At 34.2% G+C, this 25418-nt stretch overlaps 2 protein-coding genes across 5 annotated transcripts in view; both read right to left on the bottom strand.

The window, feature by feature from the left end:
- Window positions 1-25418, bottom strand: part of LOC123526984 (elongation factor 1-delta-like) — an 84229-nt gene that overhangs the window by 49172 nt on the left and 9639 nt on the right. The window lies entirely within an intron of this gene.
- LOC123527784 (fucolectin-like) overlaps window positions 1-25418 on the bottom strand; it is a 32418-nt gene that overhangs the window by 4347 nt on the left and 2653 nt on the right. For 2 of the 3 annotated variants that reach the window (XM_053523766.1, XM_053523763.1), the window contains exons 2-5: window positions 6048-6314; window positions 5280-5471; window positions 3590-3745; window positions 1347-1377 (exon numbers count right to left, since the gene is read on the bottom strand). In XM_053523766.1, the coding sequence (XP_053379741.1) occupies window positions 1355-1377; window positions 3590-3745; window positions 5280-5471; window positions 6048-6314 (638 nt within the window). In that variant the 3' untranslated portion in view covers window positions 1347-1354. Of the gene's footprint in view, window positions 1-1319; window positions 1378-3589; window positions 3746-5279; window positions 5472-6047; window positions 6315-25418 lie in introns of all 3 variants that reach the window. The other variant, XM_053523765.1, reaches the window with a different exon arrangement.

Genomic DNA, 25418 nt, shown 5'->3' with positions numbered 1-25418 from the left:
GTCGCCATATGACCTATCATGTGTCGGTGCGACGTTAAATCCAAAAAAAAAAAAAAAAAAAAAAAAAAAGAAAGAAGATAAAACAAGAATGCTTCAGCCACTTTATGTAACTGGACGACACAATCTGTTTATACTAAGCAACTGCTGCGAATTAGTTTATAACAATTTAGATAAAGAAACAGATACTAACTTTGAAAGTTAAAAGTATTTAATTGGTGTATTTAATGGTTTAAGCCGGTGTTAGGGGGTGTGAGAGGTGTTGCATTTTCCCATTACCTCTGAATAACAGACTCAATCAAACCGAGTCTGCTATTATTTTTCTAGGTTGCATTCTATGCTTCCAAAGGAACATTTTACAGAATTTATTGAAATAAAAATAGCTCCATCAGATTTGTTTTGTGTTATTCAACTTATTTAAGGGTCTGTCCGACCGTGAGGTCATCATTACTTGCGTTACCCTATACTTCATCACAGTGAAAGATCAAAGTCAAATAGATCATAAGCTGCTCCTTAGACACAATACACCATAAACTATTGTATGTAATTAACAGACATATTGAGATAAGTAATAAAAGCTTCGTGTCCAATGTTACATTACCGCTAATACTACATTAACAAACAATGAAACACGGATAGATATCACGTAGCCTTCTCAAACTGTAACCAAGCATAGCATAATGAGTGTGTGTACATGATTAACATATAGATACAGACAAATGCATCCTAGCATAGAATGTATGGATATGTGCATGATTAACCTATAGAAAAACGACAAATGCAACCCAGTAAAGAATGTATGGATTTGTACATGATAAACGTATAGACAAAGGATATGGAAGGGACAAATTAAGTAACACCAGCATGGAACAGCGCTTTGGAACGGACAGTAGCACGTTTAAATCGGTTAGTGGTACGTGCCTCACCTCATGTTCCAAGGTTACAGGGTAAATATTTAATACATAAAATGGTAACAAAATGCATGGTATGTGAAACACAAAAATGCTCTTGCAAATTTATATAAAAAAGCAAACCTAAAGAACAATAACAGATATATAAAAAAGCTCAATTCAGGTGGGCTTAAAAACTGCCCATCATAACATGAAGTCATCTACATGTTCCATCAGACACAATCAAGAAGGAAAGCGTAGCCTTCAACTGTAACAGGTTTCAACATCAAACATGCAGTGTTTCGCAAAACAGTCTGGTTTTAACCTTTTATTCATAGTGGAGCGTTAAAAGAGCCTCTTTTGAATAGAAAATGTAATACTATTCAAACACAATAAATCAAAGTAAAATTTTCAATGTTCCTTTTTACTTACATAACGATTTATCGATCCGATACTTACCTTCAGCATTACGGTCGAGGCACAAGGTCATCTGAAAATGTCAAGTGGTGGTAATATATACAAATTAAACAAGTTTTGGCCACCACCTTAAAACAACATTATACTATAGTTTTAAAATACACAGACTTGTACATATAATAAACATATACATGCTGACGATTAAACACTAAGTTATTTATAAGTCTGATATTTTATTCTAGGTCATCATACACAAAATCAAATGTCATACTGTTTGTACTTCAAACTCTCTAACTCCTACATTGTCTTGTGGTTTTGGGAAACACAGTATGAATACTTATATGTGGATCTCTACAACCATTTCAGCATTGCAGCTATTTAGAATTCAAAACTTACTCAAAATATTTATTAGAAGTATATATTTCCCTATTACAGTAAAGTTCCGCTAATAGGACCAGGCAAAATGATGGTCTTAATAGTGGATCGGTCTTATTAGCAGACCGATTTTGCTCTATATTTTACACTTTGGTTCTTTAAAATTTCCAGTTTTTGCATGATTTTAAAATATTAGATGTGGTCTTATTAGCGGAACTTTACTGTATATTTTCATAAGTATAAATAGTTACATATGTATATCTTATCGAGACAGGCAATGCATACACCGCGGCACTGGACATGTCGTTAGAAAGCCCGCGGTGTTTTACAAGAGACTTTGTTTACATTAGCGAAAATCTAATACGGTCCTTAAGAAAAATGAAACGTGCACAGACGATACAAATACAGTTTTCATAACTTAACTAAAACCATTTACGCTGACAATTTTCTGACACCAGAATCTCAATAGTTTTCACATAGATATATGAAACTAAATATACAACTGTGTTGACTGTGTTGTGGTACATAACAGCGGGCTCAATCTTAAGTTTCCAAGATGTAATTCGGCAAGCTTCATAAAGATTTTCAAAAAGTAGATTCCTCCTGTCCGTTTATATAATGTATTATGTCATTATTGTTTCCTTTCTAGTAATGTCGTTTCTTCGGAATATTACCTATCAGTGAAATTTTCAAGTGCTTATAAATGAAACTAATTTGAGACAAATACTTTAAGTTATGTACTTTACTGTGATGCGCATATTAAACGGTGAAAAATAGTTTATGTCATCTTAAAAACGTCCTCATCTCAATCCTTAAATGGAAGAAATAATGGCCCAAGTATAGTATAAGCAAAAAGTACTTTCGTGATTTAGTTTTTGAAATAATACGCTTTAAAGTATTAATACGTGTTTACTAAATAACAAATAATATATTACTACATTTCTAGTGATGAGAGCGAAACTATTTATTCTTGTTCTTTATTTAGAACTCACCCCATTGATTTATAATAATAAATGATAATTATCAACATAGAAATAAGACAGGTTGACAGGTCGACAGGTTGACAAGATGACAGGTCGACATGTTGACAGGTCGACAGGTTGACAAGTCGACAGGTTGAAAGGTCGACAGGTTGACAGGCCGACAGGTTGACAGGTCGACACGTTGACAAGATGATCATGATTAAGTCAATTGTAGATATTGCAAATCAAAAGTATCAAAATGTTTATTTATAGATTAATGTTTTGGTCTATCGACCTGTCAACCTGTCAACGCAGTTATATTTATACATTAATGACCTGTCAACCTGTCGACCTGTCAACTTGTCGACCTGTTTGAACGTCATTATATTCATAGAGCAATGTCTATAGATTTTATTAATTCCTTCCGAATTACTTTTTTACTTGAAACATTGAAACAATAACTATTAGGAAATAGGGCTATAAGATTTATTTGTATTCTGAAGTAAATAGCCTTATAATAAAATTCAGTAATGTAATTTGGTTTGTCATCCTATCAACCTGTCAATCTGTCCACTTGTCAACCTGTCGACCTGTCAACCTGTCAACCAGTTGACCTGTTGACCTGTCGACCTGTCAACCTTTGAACGCCATTATATTCACAGATTAATGTCTTTAGATTTTATTCATTACTCCCGAATTACTTTTTACTTGAAACAATAAGTATTAGGAATTAGAGCTATATGATTATTTGTATTGAAGTATATAGCCTTATAATACAATTCAGTAACCAAATTACTCATTTATTACACCTGAATTATTTTTTGCTTATACTATACTTGATCCGAAATAATAACAAAAATATCTATGCAGTGCTGTTAAGTAGCTAAGACAAAATTAAGGCAAATTTTCTTTTGAAAATCAAAATTTAACATGTTTAAGAATACATACATGTTCTATTAGTCGGCAGTTTCATCCAAACCTCCTCACAATGCGCACCGGTGATCTTGTAATCACTGGTTTTAACACATGCGCACTCATAACCACGTGCATCAGAGTTGTTTGCGCTACAAGTTCCGCCATTTTGACACGGTTCGCTACAGCATACTGAGGACAAATAAATAATTTATTATTGCCAAATGGTAAAATTTACAAAAGGCTAAATTCGACCTTTTCACCATGCAATTACATGTAGTTGGCAACTTACTTTTGGTTCACTTACTCAGCTTCAGTGTTTTTCTTTATTCGTTTTTCGTTTTCAAAACCACTGATATAAAATGCAAAGAATTTAAAGGATAATAAAAGGAATTTTCTAATTCTTTAAGCTGTCTCTAGTAGTTGTACGTTTCCAATAAAATAATTCGATGTTGCATATCACACCTTTGGTTGGTTTCGTTCTGTGCTTACAAAGGATCTTGTTATGGGTTTTATTATTAAAAACCTTAGTATGATTAGTAACAAAACTGCAATACACAGAAATCTGTAACAAGGTCAAATAACCGGAAGCTGGTAATATAACAGGAAGGGGGCATAATAACCAGTAATTGACCGCCAGGAATTAGTTACATCATTTAGATGTCATTTTATCCTGTGTATTTGCGATAAAACATCGTTAAAGTCAACATTTTAACCAGTTAACTGGTTCAAACAATCGAGTAATCGTTAGTATTTTTAGGTATATAATGAACATCTAGACCTGTTACACTTGACACTCAAGTTACAACCTCCTGCAAATTGCTAATAACCACTTCAGGCCTGCAACTGACGTTTGATATGTGTATAATAATAACAGGTATATTATTATTTATATACAAGTATAATTACAAAATTTTAAATACAATATCACATTTGCGGAAGAGACTGAAAATACATGTATATCTATTTCTGGCTATTTTTTCTGCAGTAAGTGTATTATAACTAGAGAATTTAAATGAAATGTAATATTGTTAAATTTTCTATATTTGATATATATCTTAAACTATTTAGTGTTGTAAATGAAATTTTAAAACCGGCCAAAGAATGAAATCTATTAGAGGAGTTTAGCAAAATTACAAATGGCTTCCAGTTTGTTTCCCTGATATTAGACAACATATCGGATTTCATTCTTAATATATATATCAATATGCTTTTGAAGAATTTAAATAACGTTTCTAGTACGAGAAGCCGGACCTTTTGTACATCATGTCACGCACACACGCAAACGCACGCACGCACGCACGCACACACGCGAATGCACGCACGCACACACGCACACACACACACACACAGATTGAGCTGCTAAATTGTCTGAAATATCATACTGTCTCTTTCTTAACAGTTCTTATCTTAAATTCGTTCGATGTTACATATGATAGCTAGAGTTGTTTCAAATGAAATCTTCATGTAAACCGAAAGCCATGACTTTAAACTAGACATCCGCCCATGTATGAAGAAATACCAGGAGATACAGCTGGGGTTTTTATTCACTGAAAGTTACCATATGCCCTAAATTGTGTATATGTAACTCTAAACGCAGAAAAAAAAAATAAAAAGAAAATCACGCATTCCCCTTACAGTAATCAATATGTTTATCTACTTAAAAATATAAAGAACATCATACTTATTGCGATAAAAGCTTTATTAGATATATTGTATTAACTACCTGGTAAAGCGTATACTTCGACTTCGCAAAGGTGAAGGTTTGATATTCCAGGCTGCACAAGTTTCACGTACCTCCCTCTAGTGTCCGTAGGCATATATACAGTCTTAGTCGAATTCATTTTCTCCACAAAGCCGACATTGGTCATATTGTCAGAAGAGTAATCGACCTGTATTTCAAATATTGCTCTTTCGCCTTTAACAAAAACATTCAGTTTAAAGGAGACTGGTATATAATATGCATATATGTATGTATTCAATCTTTACACGTTTCTGGCAGAAATATAATTTTAAACTTTTTCCTCTTTTAAATTGTACATATACAGAAAGAAACGGTCAACAGAAGTTATAATTTCAACTGTATTTGTACTAAGATTTATGTTGAGTGAAAATCAAATTCTAAAGAAACCAATTTCAGTCGAAACGGGATCATTTTGTAAGCGACCACATATACCAACTGACGTTACACAAATGGTACAGGTATCCCTGATCCTGTCAAAATATGGGAGAAAATCAGGTTTTGGAAACATTCGATATGCCTGCGAAATTTCAATTTTAAGGGTCGTTTTATATATTGGATGAAAGCAAAAAGGTGTTTTCATACTGAAGTCTTCCGAATACGGGTCCTTGGTATAAAACAATGTTTTAATATCAAACTTAACCTTCAGCAACTGACTAGTTAATTTCGGCACCGCTTTGAAATTAAAGAATTGCAATATGGAATTCTATGCCTAGTCTATAAACTTAATTTTCAAGTAAGTGGTATACTTACTACAACAATCTATCCTGTTGTAGAACACCATTTTTTCTATACTGTACATTTGCTGAAGATCAACATACCACCAGTTGTTAGGACTAGGAATGTCTTGAGTGTGAAAACAGTACGGAGTTTTTCCCCATTCGTCGTTTCCCCATTCGGTGCCATAATAATTCTGTTCTAAGTTCCCATCAACAGCTAAACTAGCGAGAGCTTCTTGGCGATGCTTGGAGGATACGTATGCTGGTTTATTGAGAGCAACATTTTTGACGATACATGAATCTGCAAGAAAAACATTCTTCTCAGTGCATGTGTTCAAGTAAGAGAAGTAAGTAAGAAAAGTAAGTAAGAAAATATTTATCCTTATATGTATTTTGGAGTGAATCTATGATAACAACTATTTTTGTAATAATATGAGCAAAGTCTAGGGATCATCCATTCATCCATCCATGCATCTTCCGATACTTTCTAACCCTTTACAGGGACGTAGACACTTTCGTGCGCGTCAAACCACAATGATTGATAAGAGAAAATAAAAGAAAATTGGGTGAATTAAAAGGGAAAGGAAAATTTGTTAGTGACCTAAAAGATAAAAATAGGGGGAAGAGCATGGTTGTAGTGAAGTACGAGCATATTCAATGTATTTGTATGTGATTGTCTGACAGAGGTTAGTGACATACATACACTTTAGACTGGATATTTTGTGCGAGGTCATTTGTGTATGCAAGGAGGAGCAGGGGCTAAAGAACAGAAATCTAGAGAGGCATAGACTCTAAGGTTGTATCATTTAGGATTACGAATTAAATGCTAACTTTATAAGTGATTTTGGGCTAAATACCGACTGGGAATGCTTATTTAGAGCTGTTGCTTTTGAAGTTTTACAAGAGTGAAGTTTGCTTTGGTATTTTTAGGGTGGCAGGGATGCTGAATCTTTTTTGGAATGATTGAGGAGAGTTGGTACAATCAGGCATCAGTCTGGTTTATATCTAGACTATCTTAAAGCCTCTTTTATTTTCTTTCGGACTGTATGTTTGAGGTTCAAGAAATATTTTCGATATTTTCGATTGTGTTTGATTTTTTTGAAGGCCCTATCATGCCTTTGATTATCTTTTGATTTACCCAGGGAATGGTTCCTAATGGAGGACGTTTTTGACGGAATATGTTCTTCAGATAGGTTATTTAGAGCGGAAGAGATCTTCAGTTGATAGGGTGGATTATTTGTACTCCTGTAACATTTCCTGATGGTGCTTATCAATTTACTGTTTAAATCCTTCCCAGTTTGCTTCTCTGTATCGTTGGATTTTTCGGGGCATGTTTACCTGAACAATGTTGTGGTCGCTGATGCCGGGTAAGATGTTAACCTATTTGACCAAAGTTGGATTTGTCGTGAACTTAGGTCTAAGATATTGTTTTCTCTGGTAGGTAGGCTTACCATCAATGTGAGGTCTGAATCAGTAAGGGTCTCAGGGATTTTTCTATAGTAGGTCGGATGTGTAGGCCTAAAAGATAGTCTTGTTTCTTGTCACGGGCTTAAAAATATATAGGTCGGTAGGTCGGATTATTTTTTAGTAAACCGCTTGTCACTTGTACATGTCACTTGCTATGGAGTTATTGGATAAACAATAACTTCACTTGTCAAATTTAATTTGATTTTTTAAATAAGCTCATAGTTAAAAATGATCCTGTTACGATTGCAGAAATCTGTCACTTAAGCACGTATCGCGCTGTTGTAAGCCGCCGCCATTTTGAATATTTTTAATCGGTGTAAAAAGCCAATAAACTTTTAACAAGTGCAGGCTTAAACCTCCTTCAACATGATCTTATGCATCAGTCATAATTATGTTTAAACTTATTTCTTGATTTTATTATAAATAACTTAAAATTTTTATTTCAAATACAGCCGATTTCAATGAATGAATTGCCCGGGCTGTGGATGAAAAGTTGATTCCGCGCACGGTCTGAACTGTCAAAAGATCGCTGATATTATCTCAAGGGTCTCGCGAGGAAGCGACTCGAGCGATAAGGGCACATTGAAGTTTCTGTTCCCCGAACTTCATTTCGAAATCAACTTTGCCTACAAACTTTCCAACCAACAACCAAGCGAATACACGATGTAGAGTCAACTTGTTCCTGAAACGTTAACTCCGCCCACTCGACTGTCAAAAAAAAATATCTAATGTGTAAGTGGTCTGCAGTGTTTATCAATAAGCGTGTGATTAAAAAAGGTGATGAAACTCGTTGTTTATGGTGTGTGTACATATAATGTGTACATGAAACACAATTATCTTACGGATTAAAGGAATTGCGACTGTTTGTTTTATGCACGTTCAGTCGCTAATGTGCAACTTTTGATTATTAAATGGATTAAAGAAATTGCAACAGCAGCAATCAAATGCTTATTTGAATGTACGTCAATTGTTCGATTAAAAATTACAATCAGCGGCTGTCAACAGGGATTAAAGGCACATCGTATTATGTCGGGCGATAATTTCAAAAATAATTTAAGTAAGTATGGTATCCTTAAACAATACTTTTTTTCTCTGGGATTTTTCGGCGAGTAAACAAACGTTATCAAAGATCGATCAATTAGCGGCCTGATTAAATGTTCTTTCGTGCCTTATACATACTCTCATTTTTCATTCTTAGCTCGATCTGTAAACAGATACGAGTTTTTCTCTATTTTTGCGGGTCTGCTGCGCCACGTATTTTCGTAGACTCATCTTTTTTGCCGAAAAAAGTTACGGTCTTGGGTTAAAAATTACGGTCGGTCGGGTGACCAGAAACAAGGCTATTTTTTAGGCCTTACAGTCAGATGACGGGCTCATACTATCACAGTCCATCTGAGGTAGATTCAGGTCCCAAGCTACCAGACATTAGAGAATCGGTTCTTTACTTTGACACTTGGGATTGTACAAATTCTACTGAGCTAGATGTGTCCTGATCATGGGACTTGTGGTATGTGCATATTATTTATGGTTTGTTTGTCAACCTTGATCCAAGGTTGAGAGAACAACGTTTGTTAATCCTAATCCTGTCCATGTTAATCAGTGCAATGGAAAAGTAACCGATCTATGTTAAATGGTATGCATGATGAGACAGTCATGCATCTAACAGTCCTGCAATTGATTTCTTTGATTTTCTCATATTTCAAGATGTTTTTCCTATCCTTTGACGCATATATATGGGTAGTAGATATTGTCCTCTTTCCAGCAGTAGCCTTTTCAACATATTTTACCTTTTGAAATTCTGTGGGTTTTGACTTTTCAAAAACATCGTTTCTTTGTTGACAAAGTTCCACACAGAAAATGCCTCATTTTCCCCAGAGCATTAACTTATTTAATCTTTACATAGTTTCTGTTCATATTGCTAAAATCCTTGTGGCAATTATGCATGCCTTTTACCTGCCTAGAGGTAAAATGTGCATAGTTTGCATGAGGTACTAGGTCAACAGTCACCTAAGCCTACCATAATGTCTTAGCGGAGTTGTCTCCATTTTTTTTCCAAAATATTTTACCAGAGGTCTTTTTTTCAGCTCAAATAACTTTCTTTTCAGAAAATTATATTTAGATATTTTTTTTCAGTCTACATACTTTGCTGCATTTAACTACACTGTGTAACACATATATCTAAAATAGATACTTCCTACTTGAAGTTTGTATTTTTAAATCCACTGCCTACATAAATGGATGGGTCTTACCATAACCTGCTTTCAACAGAAAGGAATTTGAAAGTATCTTCTGAGCCACCTGCGGCTGACGCATGCGCATTGAACAGTACAGGAGAACTATTTTCAATGGTTAATGTCAAATATGTTTTTACATTTATGAATATTTTAGCAGATATGACACTATACATCAATTTCCCCTCTTCAATTTGATGCAAAAATATTTATTCTAATTGAGTATCTTCTTGCTTCCAATTTATTTTAAATGTATTAGCATCACTTACATTAAACGTATAGTGAAAATCAATAAAATTTACAATTTTCACTTTAGAGGCAAATAAATAATGTTTTCCAATTATGACAACTTATTAGCAAATATGTAGGTGTTCCTGACTTTATGAACATTATGATGATATATTTACAACTTTAAACAGACAAAAGCTTCTTGCTTCAATTTAACGTCAAAGCTACCCAATTAACGTTAAAGTTTACCAAGAAACTAAAAATACTGGCAGTTTCTTAAAGTTCTGTTGTAACTTACGCGGTGTTGATTTTCAGAACTACAAATACCAACAACTGACAATTCTATCCGGGGATATGAAATGATAACATTCATACTAATGAAGAAAAGGAACAGAATATAACATATCAGAGCAGAACAGAACAGGACATCACATAAAAGAACAGAATATAGCTTTTATTTATTCCAGCTATTTTAGGAAAATACGACCATGTGGTTTAAGAACAATACGAATAATCATGAATTAATTCGGACAAAACAGTTAGATATTTTAGAGTATTTGACGACAGGAGAAAAAAGTTCAGATTATGGATAAGAGTGGTAGGTATCTTATTTGTTATTTCAGCGAAAAGTAAAAGTTTTGAATGGGGAGCGGAATTGGTACATTTATTTAAATAAAAGATACAACGTGAATTCTACACATGTACAAAGCAGGGGAAAATAGAAAATAAGCAATACCATGCCCATTTTAGCTAGGACAAAAACCAAGATGGAGAAAAAATAGAAGCATGCTTTCCACTAGTGTGTACAGTGGGATTATCTAGACCTTAGCGCCACTTTCAATTTTTTCGCTCATCAGATGGTGGGCTATTCAAATCACTCTGCGTCCGTGGTCCGTGGTCCGTCCTTCCGTCCGTTAACAATTTCTCGTTATCGCATCTCCTCAGAAACTACTAGGGGATTTTGACCAAACTGTGTCAGAATGATGTATTGGTACCCTAGTTGTGTCCCCTGAAAATCAGACTGGTTCAACAATTTTTGAGTGAGTTATGACCCTTTGTTTATTTTTATAATTTATATATACAAAATGTATTTATATAGGGAAAAACTTTGATAATCTTCTTGTCCAAAACCATAGATTCTAGGGCTTTGATATTTGGTATGTAGCATCATCTAGCGGTCCTCTTCCAAGATTTCCCAAGATATCTCCCAAGGGTCAAATATGGGCCAGCCCCGGGGTCACATGTTTTATATAGACTTATATGGGGAAAATCTTCTTGTCCAAAACCACAGGGCCTAGTTCTTTGATATTTTGCATGTGACATCATCTGGTAGTCCTCTACTAAGATTATTCAAATTATTCCCCTAGGGTCAAATATGGCCCCGCCCTGGGGGTCACATGGTTTACATAGACTTATATAGGGAAAATCTTTGAAAATCTCCTTGTCCAAAACCACAAAGCCTAGGGCTTTGATATTTGTAATGTAGCATCATCTAGTGGTTCTCTACCAAATTTGTTCAAATTATCCCCCTAGGGTCAAATATGGCCACGCTCCGGGGGTCACATGGTTTATATAGACTTATATAGGGAAAAACTTTAAAAATCGTCTTGTCCATAACCTACATCATTCAAATTTGGACCACATGTATAGTTTAGAGTGGCTAGATGAACCTTGACATAAGTTGACTTTGAGATTGACCTAATGACCTACTTTTACATTTCTCAAGCTGCAGGCTTCAAATTTGGACCATATGCATAGTTTTGTGTTCTGATATGAAATTTGACCTTGATTTTTATCTGGTACCTACTTTCACATTTCTCAAGCTACAGCCTTCAATTTTAAGCACATGCATAGGTTTGTGTACTAAAATGAACTTTGACCTTGAAATTGATCTAGTGACCTACTTTCACATTTCTCAAGCTACAGCTTTCAAATGTGTACCGCATGGATGGACCACATGCACAGTACCGAACTGAAATTTGACCTTGATTTTGACCTTGAGATTGTCTTGAAATTTAGAACATTCAAAAATGGCTCAATGGTGGGCGTCAAGATCACTCTGTGATCTCTTTTTCTTGAAAGAGATGCAAAACAATCACCGCTATGGCTCAGATAAATTTTATTTCATTATTGAATGGTAAAATCAGCGCAAACAGGAATGGTACTTTAGATTTGCTTTTTTTTGTCAAACTTTCATACTATTAGAATCTTATTTTATTGATGTTGTTGGTCAATGGCGACTTTCCAGATTTTTCTGTGGAGGAAGACCCCCGTGTATTATTTTTTTCGTCACGAGCGGGCACCTGGGTAGAACCACCGACCTTCCGTAAGCCAGGTAAATGTCTTCCTCACATGAAGAATTCAACGCCCCGTATTAGGCTCGAACCCACATCGATAAGGGGCAAGAGATTTAAAGCCAGCGATCTTAACCATTCGGCCATGGAACCTCATTTGCCCCCACACTATTAAAGATAGACAGAGTGAATCCGAGCTATTTTTATAACTCAATGACATTTTTTAAAGGTTTGTGATTGTCATATACCAAAAGATTAATTAATTGAAAAGTTTCCTTTTTTCCTTTTTTTTTTAAAGCTAAACCTTGCAGTTTATACCTATCTGGCAACATAAAGGATCATGTCAAGTTAAAATTGGAAATCAGTCAAATATGTGTGCGTGTTTTACTGAAATGCCTGTTTAAACAAGTGTTTTTCAAATACTGCTCGAAATTCATTAATATGTCAGATACCGTATTGCTTAGTTTATACTTGTTTTCATGTTTTTAAAGAGAAAACCTCTAGGCATATGGAGTTACCTAAAAATACGGTTATATAGACAAAAGCATGCAAACAAAATAGGAATACATTATCTCATTATATTAGTCTCGTTTTCATCAAGGAGGAAACTTACTTTACATGTTGCTTTGTTTTGTTGTTGTTATTTTTTTCGAAATATTTTGCTGTCTCCTTATGGCGGAATTTAAAGTTTCAAAACAAAAGGACATAGATTTATCTTTATGTATTTATTTTCTATTAATGAAAACACAAATCCGTAACATCGTTAGCTAAAACGTTTCTATACGTTTTTATCGAAGTGTTTTGTGACTTTCTTCAGATAATCTTTCTATATGAATCTATTAAGTTCAGTGGAGCGGATAAGGTATCGGCCGCTCAATCCAGGGGTCATGGGTTCGAGCCCCACTGGGTTCACGACCATGATCTCTCATATGACATCAGTACTGGTTTTCCAAGAGGCGGAGTCGAGAATGGTTCCAATAAGCTTGAAGCTTTTATCACAATCGAGCTAAAACAAATTAGTATAAATAAAGTAAGAGAAGTTATAGCTTAATTTCAAGGTATTTCCCAAAACAGTACCACGATCAATGCAAAATATATGAAAGTAGATTATTAATTTACGACTTTAGTTAATGTAAGGGAGTCAATCCAATCAAGGGGAACTGCTTTAAAACAATCGATAACCAAAGGAGAGAAAACTTGATATTTCTCATCATAAGCTGGCCATGAATGGGTTTGTTATAAATGTAACCAGCTGATTATTTACACATAAATGTGTTCGCCGAGGTCGTAATATACGTCAGATTTTCACTGGAAATATTTCTATAATTTGAATTGCCTATTCCGGTTTCTCAACCAGGATTATTTTAGCACAAGTATGAATTAGATAAACATAGTAATATGAATATACGCAATTTTATATTAACAAGAACATATTTTGCTGAAGTCAATTCGAACTGCAAATTTATAAAATTATTATTACCTTCCTTTGCATATCTCGGTTGCACGACCGAGATATATTGAAAATAAAAAATACATGAATCTCAAAACTTCACGCTGAACATCTTACTGTTGTTTCAGGTCGTTGAAAGTTCTCAATATTTACTACCAATTGCAAATATAGAACTATGAATTATATTGAAATAAAAAAACTAGACTACTTTATAAATTCTTTTATGGAGGAAAAGGAAAATAATTACAAATTTTCATAAAAACATCAAAATATACATTTCCAACAGGGATATTACTCTATTTCATGGGTCTTTCCCCATGGGGCTTTTTGTTCCTTAAATAAATTTCTGACAGGATATTTGAAGATTGAAAAATATCAGGGGGATGAACGTATTTAGTAAGTTGCTAATTTTAGGCGAGAAAAATGCTGGTTGCAGTTCAAAATTGCGTCATTTGTTTATTTTTTGACATAACAGAGGACACATTTTGCAGTGTTAAGTGTTTTTATTATATAAGAATTTTCAAACGATAACGCCCAGTTGGTGGCCATATAATTTAATTTCATTCTAATTAGGTCACAAATATTATTCATTGTTTGTACATTGATATCATATTTTCGTACTGGAATAATCAAACATAAACTTTCTTCGTGTTTAATTTGCGGATTTTCTATGCAGAACTCAAATAAGTCTTGTGGTCCTTCCTAAGGAGAATTATTTGCCTGTAACAATAAATAATATTTGCGACATAATTAGAATGAAATTAAAAAGCTGTACATTGATATCATATTTTCGTACTGGAATAATCAAACATAAACTTTCTTCGTGTTTTACTTGCGGATTTTCTATGCAGAACTCAAATAAGTCTTGTGGTCCTTCCTAAGGAGAATTATTTGCCTGTAACAATAAATAATATTTGCGACATAATTAGAATGACATTAAAAAGCTGTACCATTTGAAAACATTTATAAACTGACACTTTTTATATTGTTAATTGTATATATATTGTAGGAAAACTGTGTTTCTATGATGATGTTACGCGTGATTATGTACATATTCCTAGAGGAATAATCACACAACAAAAATGTCGTTTATACAAAAATGTTGCTCGTACCAGAATATTTTTGCAAGGGAATGTTTCAGCACTTAAAAATCTTCAATTGCAGTATAAATTTATGTATATGTCTAAATCAATAAACATCCTGTTAAGTATTCGTTTTGTACAGAAATTACATGCACGGCTGCTACGATTTTTTCGTCACTATAAACTGGCACTGTACCTTCAATAACTTTTTAACAAACACAGATAAACACATAAGACCAAAAGCCGAGTGAAGAGAAATTATATGACCACCAACTGGGCGTTATCGTTTGAAAATTCGTATATAATAAACACATTTACTAATGCACAATGTGTCCTCTGTTATATCAAAAAGTAAACATATGCCGCCATTTTGAACTGCAACCAGCAGTTTTTCTCGTCTAAAAGCAGCATCTTACTAAAAATGTCCACCCCCTGCTTATATCACGTCGTGGAGGAAACTGTCATCTTTCCTCTATCAAGCGGCGTTATAGCCTGTCGATAAATGTTACCCAAGTAATACATTTCCTTTTTGAGAACGAGTTTTCGACTTGCAACTGAATATTCTTGAATTTTTAACCACAGTGACCAACTCCTTTGTAATTCAATCACCGCGCATGTAATTGTCGATCCGTGTTACATCAGGCAATATACCACGCGAAGGTCTTGTTAAATGAGCAAATAATTGTATTAAATCTAATAATCTTATTTTATTATTATTATACCAGATTTATAATTCCAAATTTATTCAATTACATTTTATAGACGTTCAAAATACATGGAAAAACGATATTGGGTCCTTAAGGCCTACAAAAAGATTATTTGTTTCTGGAAACATGCTAATAATAGTAGGGTAGGTAGGTCGGTATTTTTTGCATAAAATGGGACATTTCGAAACTTATTTTTGTGTCAAAAAATGAATTCAAATAATGGGGTTATGCCTTTAGATCAGTAAGTTTATTTTTAACATCACTGGCCATGTTAAAGCAATAAAAGAACAGTTTTGCAACTTTTTGTTAAAAAATTACAAAAAATTCTCCACCGCCATAAAAACATTTAGGGTCGGACCAAAACATTAGGGTAGGTCGGGATATCGGAAACAAACAATTTTTAGGCCTAAAGAGGAAATCGTTAAAAAATCCCATTCAAAGGGCAAATTAATTATTTCTAATCGTTGAAATGTCATATTACTGAACTTAACATAAACACATAAGCTGAATTCTTGTATAAATTATCAAAAGGTAAAAGCTATTCACATGTATCTTATATAACATAGTTTAATGTTCCTAAACACTGCTGGATGCACATGCCATTAAACAGGTCATGAAATTGGCCCTACTTTTTCAAAGGTTTTTAACAGAGTTTTAACAGGTCACCATTAAAATTCACCCATTACTTCTTACTATTTAATGGGATTTTCATGACCATAGTTTTAATGCCATACATTAAAAATGACTTTGATGGCCATGAAAAGCTGCTTAAAATAAACCATTAAAATAAGTTAACAGGCTCCTTAAAACTCCATGAAAATTTTTAATTGGCATGAAATTAATGTGCCATTAAAAAATTACCCCTTAATTCCCCATTAATTAGTAAGAACTAATGGGGCCATTAATTTTTTTAATACTCTGTTAATGGCCGTTAATTATTAAAAATTGATTAATGGTCTCATTAAATATGTCAGATTCAATTTCAATGGGTTTATAATATTTTAATTGTATATCAAATTAAGGGCCATGAAAATTTGCCTTCAGAATTAGACATCGTAAGATAATCAACTTCATATTAATATTTGCCGTATTGATTTAAACTACGTATTACTACACATGTAATAGTATCTATACATATGTACTGTTTTGTAAAATGCTAGAAGAATATTTGTTTCTTCTTTTTTCTCTTATTATTTTGTAATGTAAACACATGTAACAGCCTCGCACAAACATTTGTTATATTGTATCCTTATTCTGTCATATGTTCATATGAAAATAAATGGATATTGTATTGTATTGAGTTGTACTGAGAAGGGTGTACAGGTACTGGTTTAATAGATCAAGTGACCATGTGGGTAGTTTTAACTATTCAACATTATAATATTGACAAACATTCTGACCAAGATTTTATTGGCACAGACATTTGGCATCAGGTGTATCCAAAAAGCAACTGTTGATGACAATGTCAGCGCACAATGGGCAATCACGATTTAGCTCTACTTCAGTATTTTGTGCTCACATGCATGCACTGTACATCTAAGAGCAAATGTTTGAGGGATTGAATCACAAGTAGCTTCTCCCATCTCCAATTAAGCATACCACACTCTTTGATTCGTTGAAACAAAGAAGCGATTGATCTGCTCATGCCCCAAATGAATTTAAAACAGACTGTAAATCTTCACAATTATGTGTACTGTTCACTTCTCTATAAACCTAAAATTAATGGGGTTAAATAACGATATTTTACAGGGTTTTAAACCATGTTTAATGGTATGTGCATCCAGTAGTGATATTTACATGAATTATTCGCTTCACAATTTTTGAATATACAATTTTCAATCCTGATCTGTACTAGTTTTATTCTAACATCCATTTAAAGATAGTAAAGCTCTATTTAGTTTAATTTGAAGAAAATATTAGCAGTTAAACATATAATTATTAGCCTATGGCAATTGATTTATATTAAATGGATCAGTTTTTTATGTTTTTGTAGGGAACAAAAAAATTAACTCCCTTAATCTTTTGCCTGTTACATTACAGTATATGACATATTCATGTTTTCAAAGACCCATAAAATGAAAGAAACTGATATTTGCACCGCTTTAATAGATATCTAAGAACTGTAATATGTTTTCCAGTATTTCTCTGATACATTTGTTTGACAAATATGTGACTGTGTTATTGCACTGGCATTTAATCGGTTCTATTAAGTGTACACCGTAATAGAACTCAACTGTTATTATTGGTCCATCTAGAGTCAACATGATAAAGCAATGCAAAGGTCGCAGTTAATTAAGGTATACAGGCACTAAATAGGAAATTGGCGCGAAAAATGGTACACCTTTTTTTTGCTATGTAGAGCTGTTTTCCCTTTTTTGCAACTTTTGCTGAAATCACAAACAAATCTATCATTGACATTTAAGAAGCATTTTCATTATGCAATGAAAGCATGACATGTGTTAGGCTGAAAAACATTATCCTTATTTTGTTTAAGCTCTGACAATAATTTTCTAGAAAATGTAAGATACAGACATTTAAAATGGGTCCTGCTGTGTGCTGCAACCATTTGAAATTTGTCAATTTTATATAGAAAAAAAGAAAGCCAGCTATTTCTTATTTTCATGCCTTAATGTCTCTCCCCAGACATCGCATCAAATAATAAGGATAAACATAGCAACTACTGTCGAAAATATAATAATTATTTCAAATATCGTATATATTGCACGTTCAAAGTTTTTTACGACCATGTCATAATGATCTTAATTACACATGTGTATACTGGTCATCCCTTGATTAAAGATTTCTGTCGAAGAAATTTTCGATAGATACGTCTCACAAGAATCATTTGCCCAAGTGACAAACTTAAGTAGAAACATTCGAACAATGAAAGTAAAGCATGTGTACTAATGTCATGGAAAATATGCAGGTAAACAACAAAACGTTTAGAAAGTTTAGTATAAGATAATCAATTAAAGTAAACTTGCAATATTTATCTCAAAAGATCTATCCAGCAGAATAATTGTCTCAAAAGAATGATGGTTCCTCTTATTAAAAACTAGACACCTCGTGCGGGGTTATGAACATACAAAGATACGAGCGGATACAAGCTACAGGTCATATCTCAACGGTATACTAGATCCGAAATTTTACATTTGAAAATATAAACAATGAGAGGATAACCCCGGGTGCCGCTTTCGGACATGACTTTAGCCATGAACTTTTGCTTGGATACAGCCATGCTTGTTCATAAAGCCATCTAGACGCAATATTGAAAATTTTGTCATGGTTGCATTTGAAGTAAATCTATCAATCTATATCTAAATCTGGATACCGAAATACCATTTAGCAATATACGCAGTTTTAGTTTGCATTTGCCAACATTAGATGTTGTTTACGATAACTATAAAAAGAAGTTGCTTTTCCCGTGAGAAAACCTGAAATATTTGCAATGTGTATGTAGATGCATTTATCAAAAACCTTTCAAAATGCAGATGCAGAAGTTATGCATTAGATTAAAGATTGACGAAGATTTCAAAAACGATAACAACACCAAAAAAACTTGTTCATCCTTAATGTGCAAGTTTTACATGTGCAACGAAAAGATAGTAGGAAATTAAATAAACAAATGAATAAATAAATCATGATAATAACAGCTTTGCACATGGTTCGAATGTGCGATTAGTTCACATGTTTCGCATTTGGAATATAGGTAAGAGTTTAGATGCAGTTACCGTAATAGACACATTCTTAGGTCCTTTTGGCGATAAACAATATGCCTGTGCGATTCTTGGCAGTTCCAAAATAAAATATATGATAGAAAGACACAGTTTGCACTGACGCAAAAATCTTAAAACATAACTACATATCTACTCTTACTGTTGATTTAAAGTTGTGTCCTGAACTGTATTGTATAGAGCAATTCACAGACCTGATTTTTCAAAATTCTAAGTCCGGCATACTAAGTAATTTATTTTGTTATTTATCGTTGTTTCGAAGTAATTAAAACAGAAATATGAGAAATAGATATGAAACATTTTAAAGTCTTAGACAAAATTATTAATGAATACTGGTACGGGCCAAGTATCGTGCCAGAGCGATCAAGCTATTGAAGCACACACTTTCCAGGGTAAAGTTACACAGGACTCTATCCGAAAAATAGTTATACTGCTAAAAATATCCGGGGTTGCTGCAATTGCAATTTTAGACACTGTCACGATCGGTGAGCGGTGTGATAAACTATAAATTTAAGGTAGTTCGCGCGTTTCCTACGAACATTTCGAAGTATGAGATATAAGACTGATATTAGGTCTGCATGTACTAATATCTCCGGTCTTTTATTTGGAGAAAAAATAAAATCGTTCCGAGTCAACATTTCCTTTGATGAGCGCTCCTGGCGGCACATGAATTTTTCAAGGGAAATCGCCGTTTTTGTCATTATCGCATTAAAATTAATGTTATAACATTTTTTTTTTTCAAAGTCAGAAATATAGCTAAATTTAATGTCATTGTTTATATGTTACGTTTTGTAAACTATTTCATTTTGAAAATGCTTAAATATTGAGATATCCGTAGTAGGAATGAGAAAAAAGCAAATCATTTCAATGTATTTCATGGCCGTTTAGCCGAAATAAAATAAAACGGAACGGTCAAAGTTCTTGATTTTCAAATATATTCTTTTTTAATCAATTCTGAACAAGAAAATAAAAAATGGGGTCTTCACGGCAAATTTTTGTAAATTTACTTTTTATTTGATTTTTCTTGTTCAGAAATGAATAAAGAAGAATATATTTGAAAATCAAGAACTTTGACCGGCTAAACGGCCATGAAATACATTGAATTTGTTCGTTATTTTCCCAAACCCTACCACGGATATCCCTTTATTTAAGCATTTTTCAAATGAAATAATTTATAAAACGCAACATGTAAACAATAACATTGAATTTAGCTATATTCCGAGTTGTTTTATTAACGTTGGAATATAGCAAGAGAACGCATCTCATTCCAAACCTTTTCAATATTTTCAAGGGGAAGCCCATATTAATCAGTCAAACGGGAGATGACGTACCCCTCACTCACGTACAACTCTCTGCATGGTCATTTCTGATCAGAGACATGATATTAGTATATAGGCTGATTTTGAACCTAAGATAAAAGTACACTGTTTCCTTTTTTGTCCAAAAGGCTTATTTATGATAAGTGTAGCTCAGTTATTTTAAGGAAACAATACATCAGTCCTTCTAAGGAGACATTGTTTATAAACTTATAGTTTAATATTTACCTTCAACGATATACATCTAAATCTATTTGGCATGGCTTTCTGTTATGTCTGTATTATAATTATATACATCTGTAGCAATTATTTATATGCAACTATATGCGTTCTTGGGCTGTCTGCAGTAAATTAGTAGTAGTATAGTGTGAGTAAATAGCTCCATTAAATCAGGTCCAGGTCCAATGTCCCTAAACTGGTTCACGCTGGTTCAAACCCACGACCTAAGTATCACGTGACTGACCTTGATACTTAATGTAGAACATACATGACATCATGAGGTCACGTTTTTGGGTTTCCCAGTGACCCTGATATGCAAATAAAGGCTTACACAGAAATTTCTAAAAATAGAGATAGTAAATAAAATCGCCTACCTATACGCAGCATATACATGTAGTGGACCAGTGGCATACATTCCTATTACAATGACCAATTCAGTCCTGTGCATGTAACTTTTAGAAGATCTATTTTTAATCCACGTTCGAGTTGATTACGGAATGCCTTATTAAACATTTTCCGACTGAAATTTTAGAACTATATACAAAATTCCAGCCACGGAAAATACCGAGTTTCAGAATAACACGACATCAGCCTTTAAATCCTCTCTTTATGAGAAAATCTTTTATATCCAGCCAACGCCCCAAATATAACCGGTTTTCAAAATGTAGGTCACATATTTTCGTCGTTAAATTAAGCGAGCTTGTACATTAAGTCACAGTAATATCAACTTTTTCCCCACCGCTAGACTATCCTGAATCGATTTACATAGCACAAAACCTTTAATCTTTTTATTTATTCCGTCATATGTCCGAGTTTATAACTCCGGCAAATCAGGAAGTAAACGTTTCTACCCGTCCTATATCCGTATACAAACTTATATTGAGTCCAGGAGTTATCGTTCCTTTTTTGCTTATGCGGTTTCACATCTCGTATACGACGATTCTCTCCATTAACTCCTTTGATCGGAGAGTACCCCTCCCTACCAAGAGGACAAGAGCACGTTAATTGAGGGAGAGAGGAGGGTTGTGGGAAGCCTTGAGTATGGCCTCCTCAGACCCAAGAAACGTTGAAATTGGTACGAGACAAAGCTCAAGGAAACAAACACCGTTTACGTCTATATACACACGTTTATTTCTTTTACATGTATATAGATATATTTATACACATACGTTTATTTCTTTACATATACATATACATTGTATATATATTGCATGCTCATAAACCCAGCGTAAGCAATAGTGCCAATGTTTATACATCCCCCCTCCCCTATAGCCTTAATTAACGTGTAATCAACGTTGAACCGAGATAAAATTTAGAAACGTGTAAGAACACGGACTTAGTCACACCTCACTGATTAATAAATGACTTATTAATACGTTCTGTCTTAACTCAATCTTATATCCAACAAAGAAACAATGGATGCTAGGTACGCGTGCGTGTATTTTTTTATAATTTTTGTGGGGTGAGGGGGTCAGAGGAGGGCCCTCGCCTCCTCTTTATACTGCTGTATGAGAATTCCTCCTCATTTACCAGCCAGACGCCGACATGAACACATGCAACGTTTGCGGGAAAACATTCAGTAGACGAGATAACATGTTACGTCATAAGAAGACGCAGCATAATGAGGAAAGCGGTGAATCGGACAATGCGGAAGAAATGAACGCTACTGGTGACGATAGTGATAAGGAATCAAGGGACAATGATAACCATAGAAAGGAGGAGGCGAGTTCCTCCGACGAAGAAACAGAGGACCCATGGGGTAACATTATAGACGCAACGTTCAAATTCTTGCAGCCGGAATATAGTGAAAGAGTGCAACACTACATGGAGACGGACGGTACCGACGTCGCTAGGAATCGTGCATACAGTGACATGAGAGACAAATACAGGAAGACGATGGCGAAAATCTTTGCTAAAACCATACTGTGGAATCGTGCTCTTAAACATGACCCTGCTTATAAATCCATTAAGAATACGGCATCTGATCTTGAGTTGATGGACGATTACGGTAGAGAGGAGGCGTGGAAATACGCAATAAACAAGAGAAAGTATCTGTTTGAAAAGATTCTGAAAAAATACGAAGCCCCGGAAATAACGAAACCACCACCAGTTAAACAGGAAGGAGCTGGAAGAGAGTTACCGGCAGACGCCGAGGGCACCTTGCAGCGGGTAGACCGTTGGGTAGAGAGTGAACTGGAACGGCAAAGGAATAAGCCTAAAATAACCATTATTGGAAGACGTTATTAAAGTTCTTAGAAAAGAATATATATAAACAATGACTTGAGTTATTCAGGGGTGACGTAGGAAGCCCTCCTCTGACCCCATCACCCCACAAAAATTATAAAAATATACACGCACGCGTACCTAGCATCCATTGTTTTCTTTGTTGGATATAAGATTGAGTTAAGACAGAACGTAATAATAAGTCATTTATTAATCAGTGAGGTGTGACTAAGTCCGTGTTCTTACACGTTTCTAAATTTTATCTCGGTTCAACGTTGATTACACGTTAATTAAGGCTATAGGGGAGGGGGGATGTATAAACATTGGCACTATTGCTTACGCTGGGTTTATGAGCATGCAATATATATATACAATGTACATGTATATGTAAAGAAATAAACGTATGTGTATAAATATATCTATATACATGTATATGTAAAAGAAATAAACGTGTGTATACAGACGTAAACGGTGTTTGTTTCCTTGAGCTTTGTCTCGTACCAATTTCAATGTTTCTTGGGTCTGAGGAGGCCATACTCAAGGCTTCCCACAACCCTCCTCTCTCCCTCAATTAACGTGCTCTTGTCCTCTTGGTAGGGAGGGGTACTCTCCGATCAAAGGAGTTAATGGAGAGAATCGTCGTATACGAGATGTGAAACCGCGTAAGCAAAAAAGGAACGATAACTCCTGGACTCAATATAAGTTTGTATACGGATATAGGACGGGTAGAAACGTTTACTTCCTGATTTGCCGGAGTTATAAACTCGGACATATGACGGAATATATAAAAAGATTAAAGGTTTTGTGCTATGTAAATCGATTCAGGATAGTCTAGCGGTGGGGAAAAAGTTGATATTACTGTGACTTAATGTACAAGCTCGCTTAATTTAACGACGAAAATATGTGACCTACATTTTGAAAACCGGTTATATTTGGGGCGTTGGCTGGATATAAAAGATTTTCTCATAAAGAGAGGATTTAAAGGCTGATGTCGTGTTATTCTGAAACTCGGTATTTTCCGTGGCTGGAATTTTGTATATAGTTCTAAAATTTCAGTCGGAAAATGTTTAATAAGGCATTCCGTAATCAACTCGAACGAGGATTAAAAATAGATCTTCTAAAAGTTACATGCACAGGACTGAATTGGTCATTGTAATAGGAATGTATGCCACTGGTCCACTACATGTATATGCTGCGTATAGGTAGGCGATTTTATTTACTATCTCTATTTTTAGAAATTTCTGTGTAAGCCTTTATTTGCATATCAGGGTCACTGGGAAACCCCAAAACGTGACCTCGTGATGTCATGTATGTTCAATATTAAGTATCAAGGTCAGTCACGTGATACTTAGGTCGTGGGTTTGAACCAGCGTGAACCAGTTTAGGGACATTGGACCTGGACCTGATTTAATGGAGCTATTTACTCACACTATACTACTATTATTGCACCTTAGAAATGTGTATAATTATAAAAATAACAAAATAAAAAAAAACATAGGGCTCTGTGGAGGGGTTCAGTGGGAGAGGCAATCTAGTGGTAAAAGTGTCTCGCCAGCTCAAAACGTAGGTCTTTGGTTCTAACTGTACAAAAGTCAATCTCATACAATACCAGTGCTCTTTTAAAGAAAGCGGGATTTAGTCTACGGGTAATTCTAAAACTTGAAATCTGAATCAAGTTTAAATAACTTTTTATCATAAAATATGGTATAAACTAGCAGTAATAAATACAATAATATAATTTATTTAGTACACACCCTATTTCTTTTTGTTATGAAGATGATGGTATACTTTAGCTTGAAGTCATTAATTGTCTTGAAAAACATATAAAATTATGTTTTATATAATATGTTTTACAGGAATTTCAATAAGATGTTGCAATACAGGAAAAGCACAAATTTATATTCAAAGGTAATCCTAACTATCCGTACCGCATGTACAGAATTAGTACTGTTAAATTTATGTGAGAATGAAAATTGTACGGACCAGAAATACAGAATATTATATGAATAACAGACACTTTGGGTCAGGACCCAACACCCACCGTACTGTCCTCCACCCCTGCCAAAGGTAAGCGAATATTTTGTAGCATTTTAACACGTACTGCATATAGGTGACGATCATAAAACGCACTTTGTTTACAATTTCAGCGTGTTTTAAAAAATCATTTTTCACCATCAATGCTCCTAAACCCCCCAACTGCCATATTAAAGCCTGAAGATAGTGCTGGGATAGGTTTCTATGTATATTATACATGCTTTACATCAGTGAGCCCTTTTTCGAAATCTTGAATGAACTACTGTTAATTTAGAAATGAAAAATTGCATAGACATATATTGAAACATGCTTTATCAAATGCTGCAATTATTTTTTTCAAATAAAATATTGTGAAGTATACTTTTAAAAAATAATATAAACCATCTGCTGAAAAACTGAATTTGCCGGAAGGAGCTAATG

The sequence above is a fragment of the Mercenaria mercenaria genome, chromosome 14 (genome assembly GCF_021730395.1).
Source record: "Mercenaria mercenaria strain notata chromosome 14, MADL_Memer_1, whole genome shotgun sequence".
In the NCBI taxonomy this organism is placed as follows: Eukaryota; Metazoa; Mollusca; class Bivalvia; order Venerida; family Veneridae; genus Mercenaria; species Mercenaria mercenaria.
This window is presented reverse-complemented; position numbering and strand designations above follow the sequence as displayed.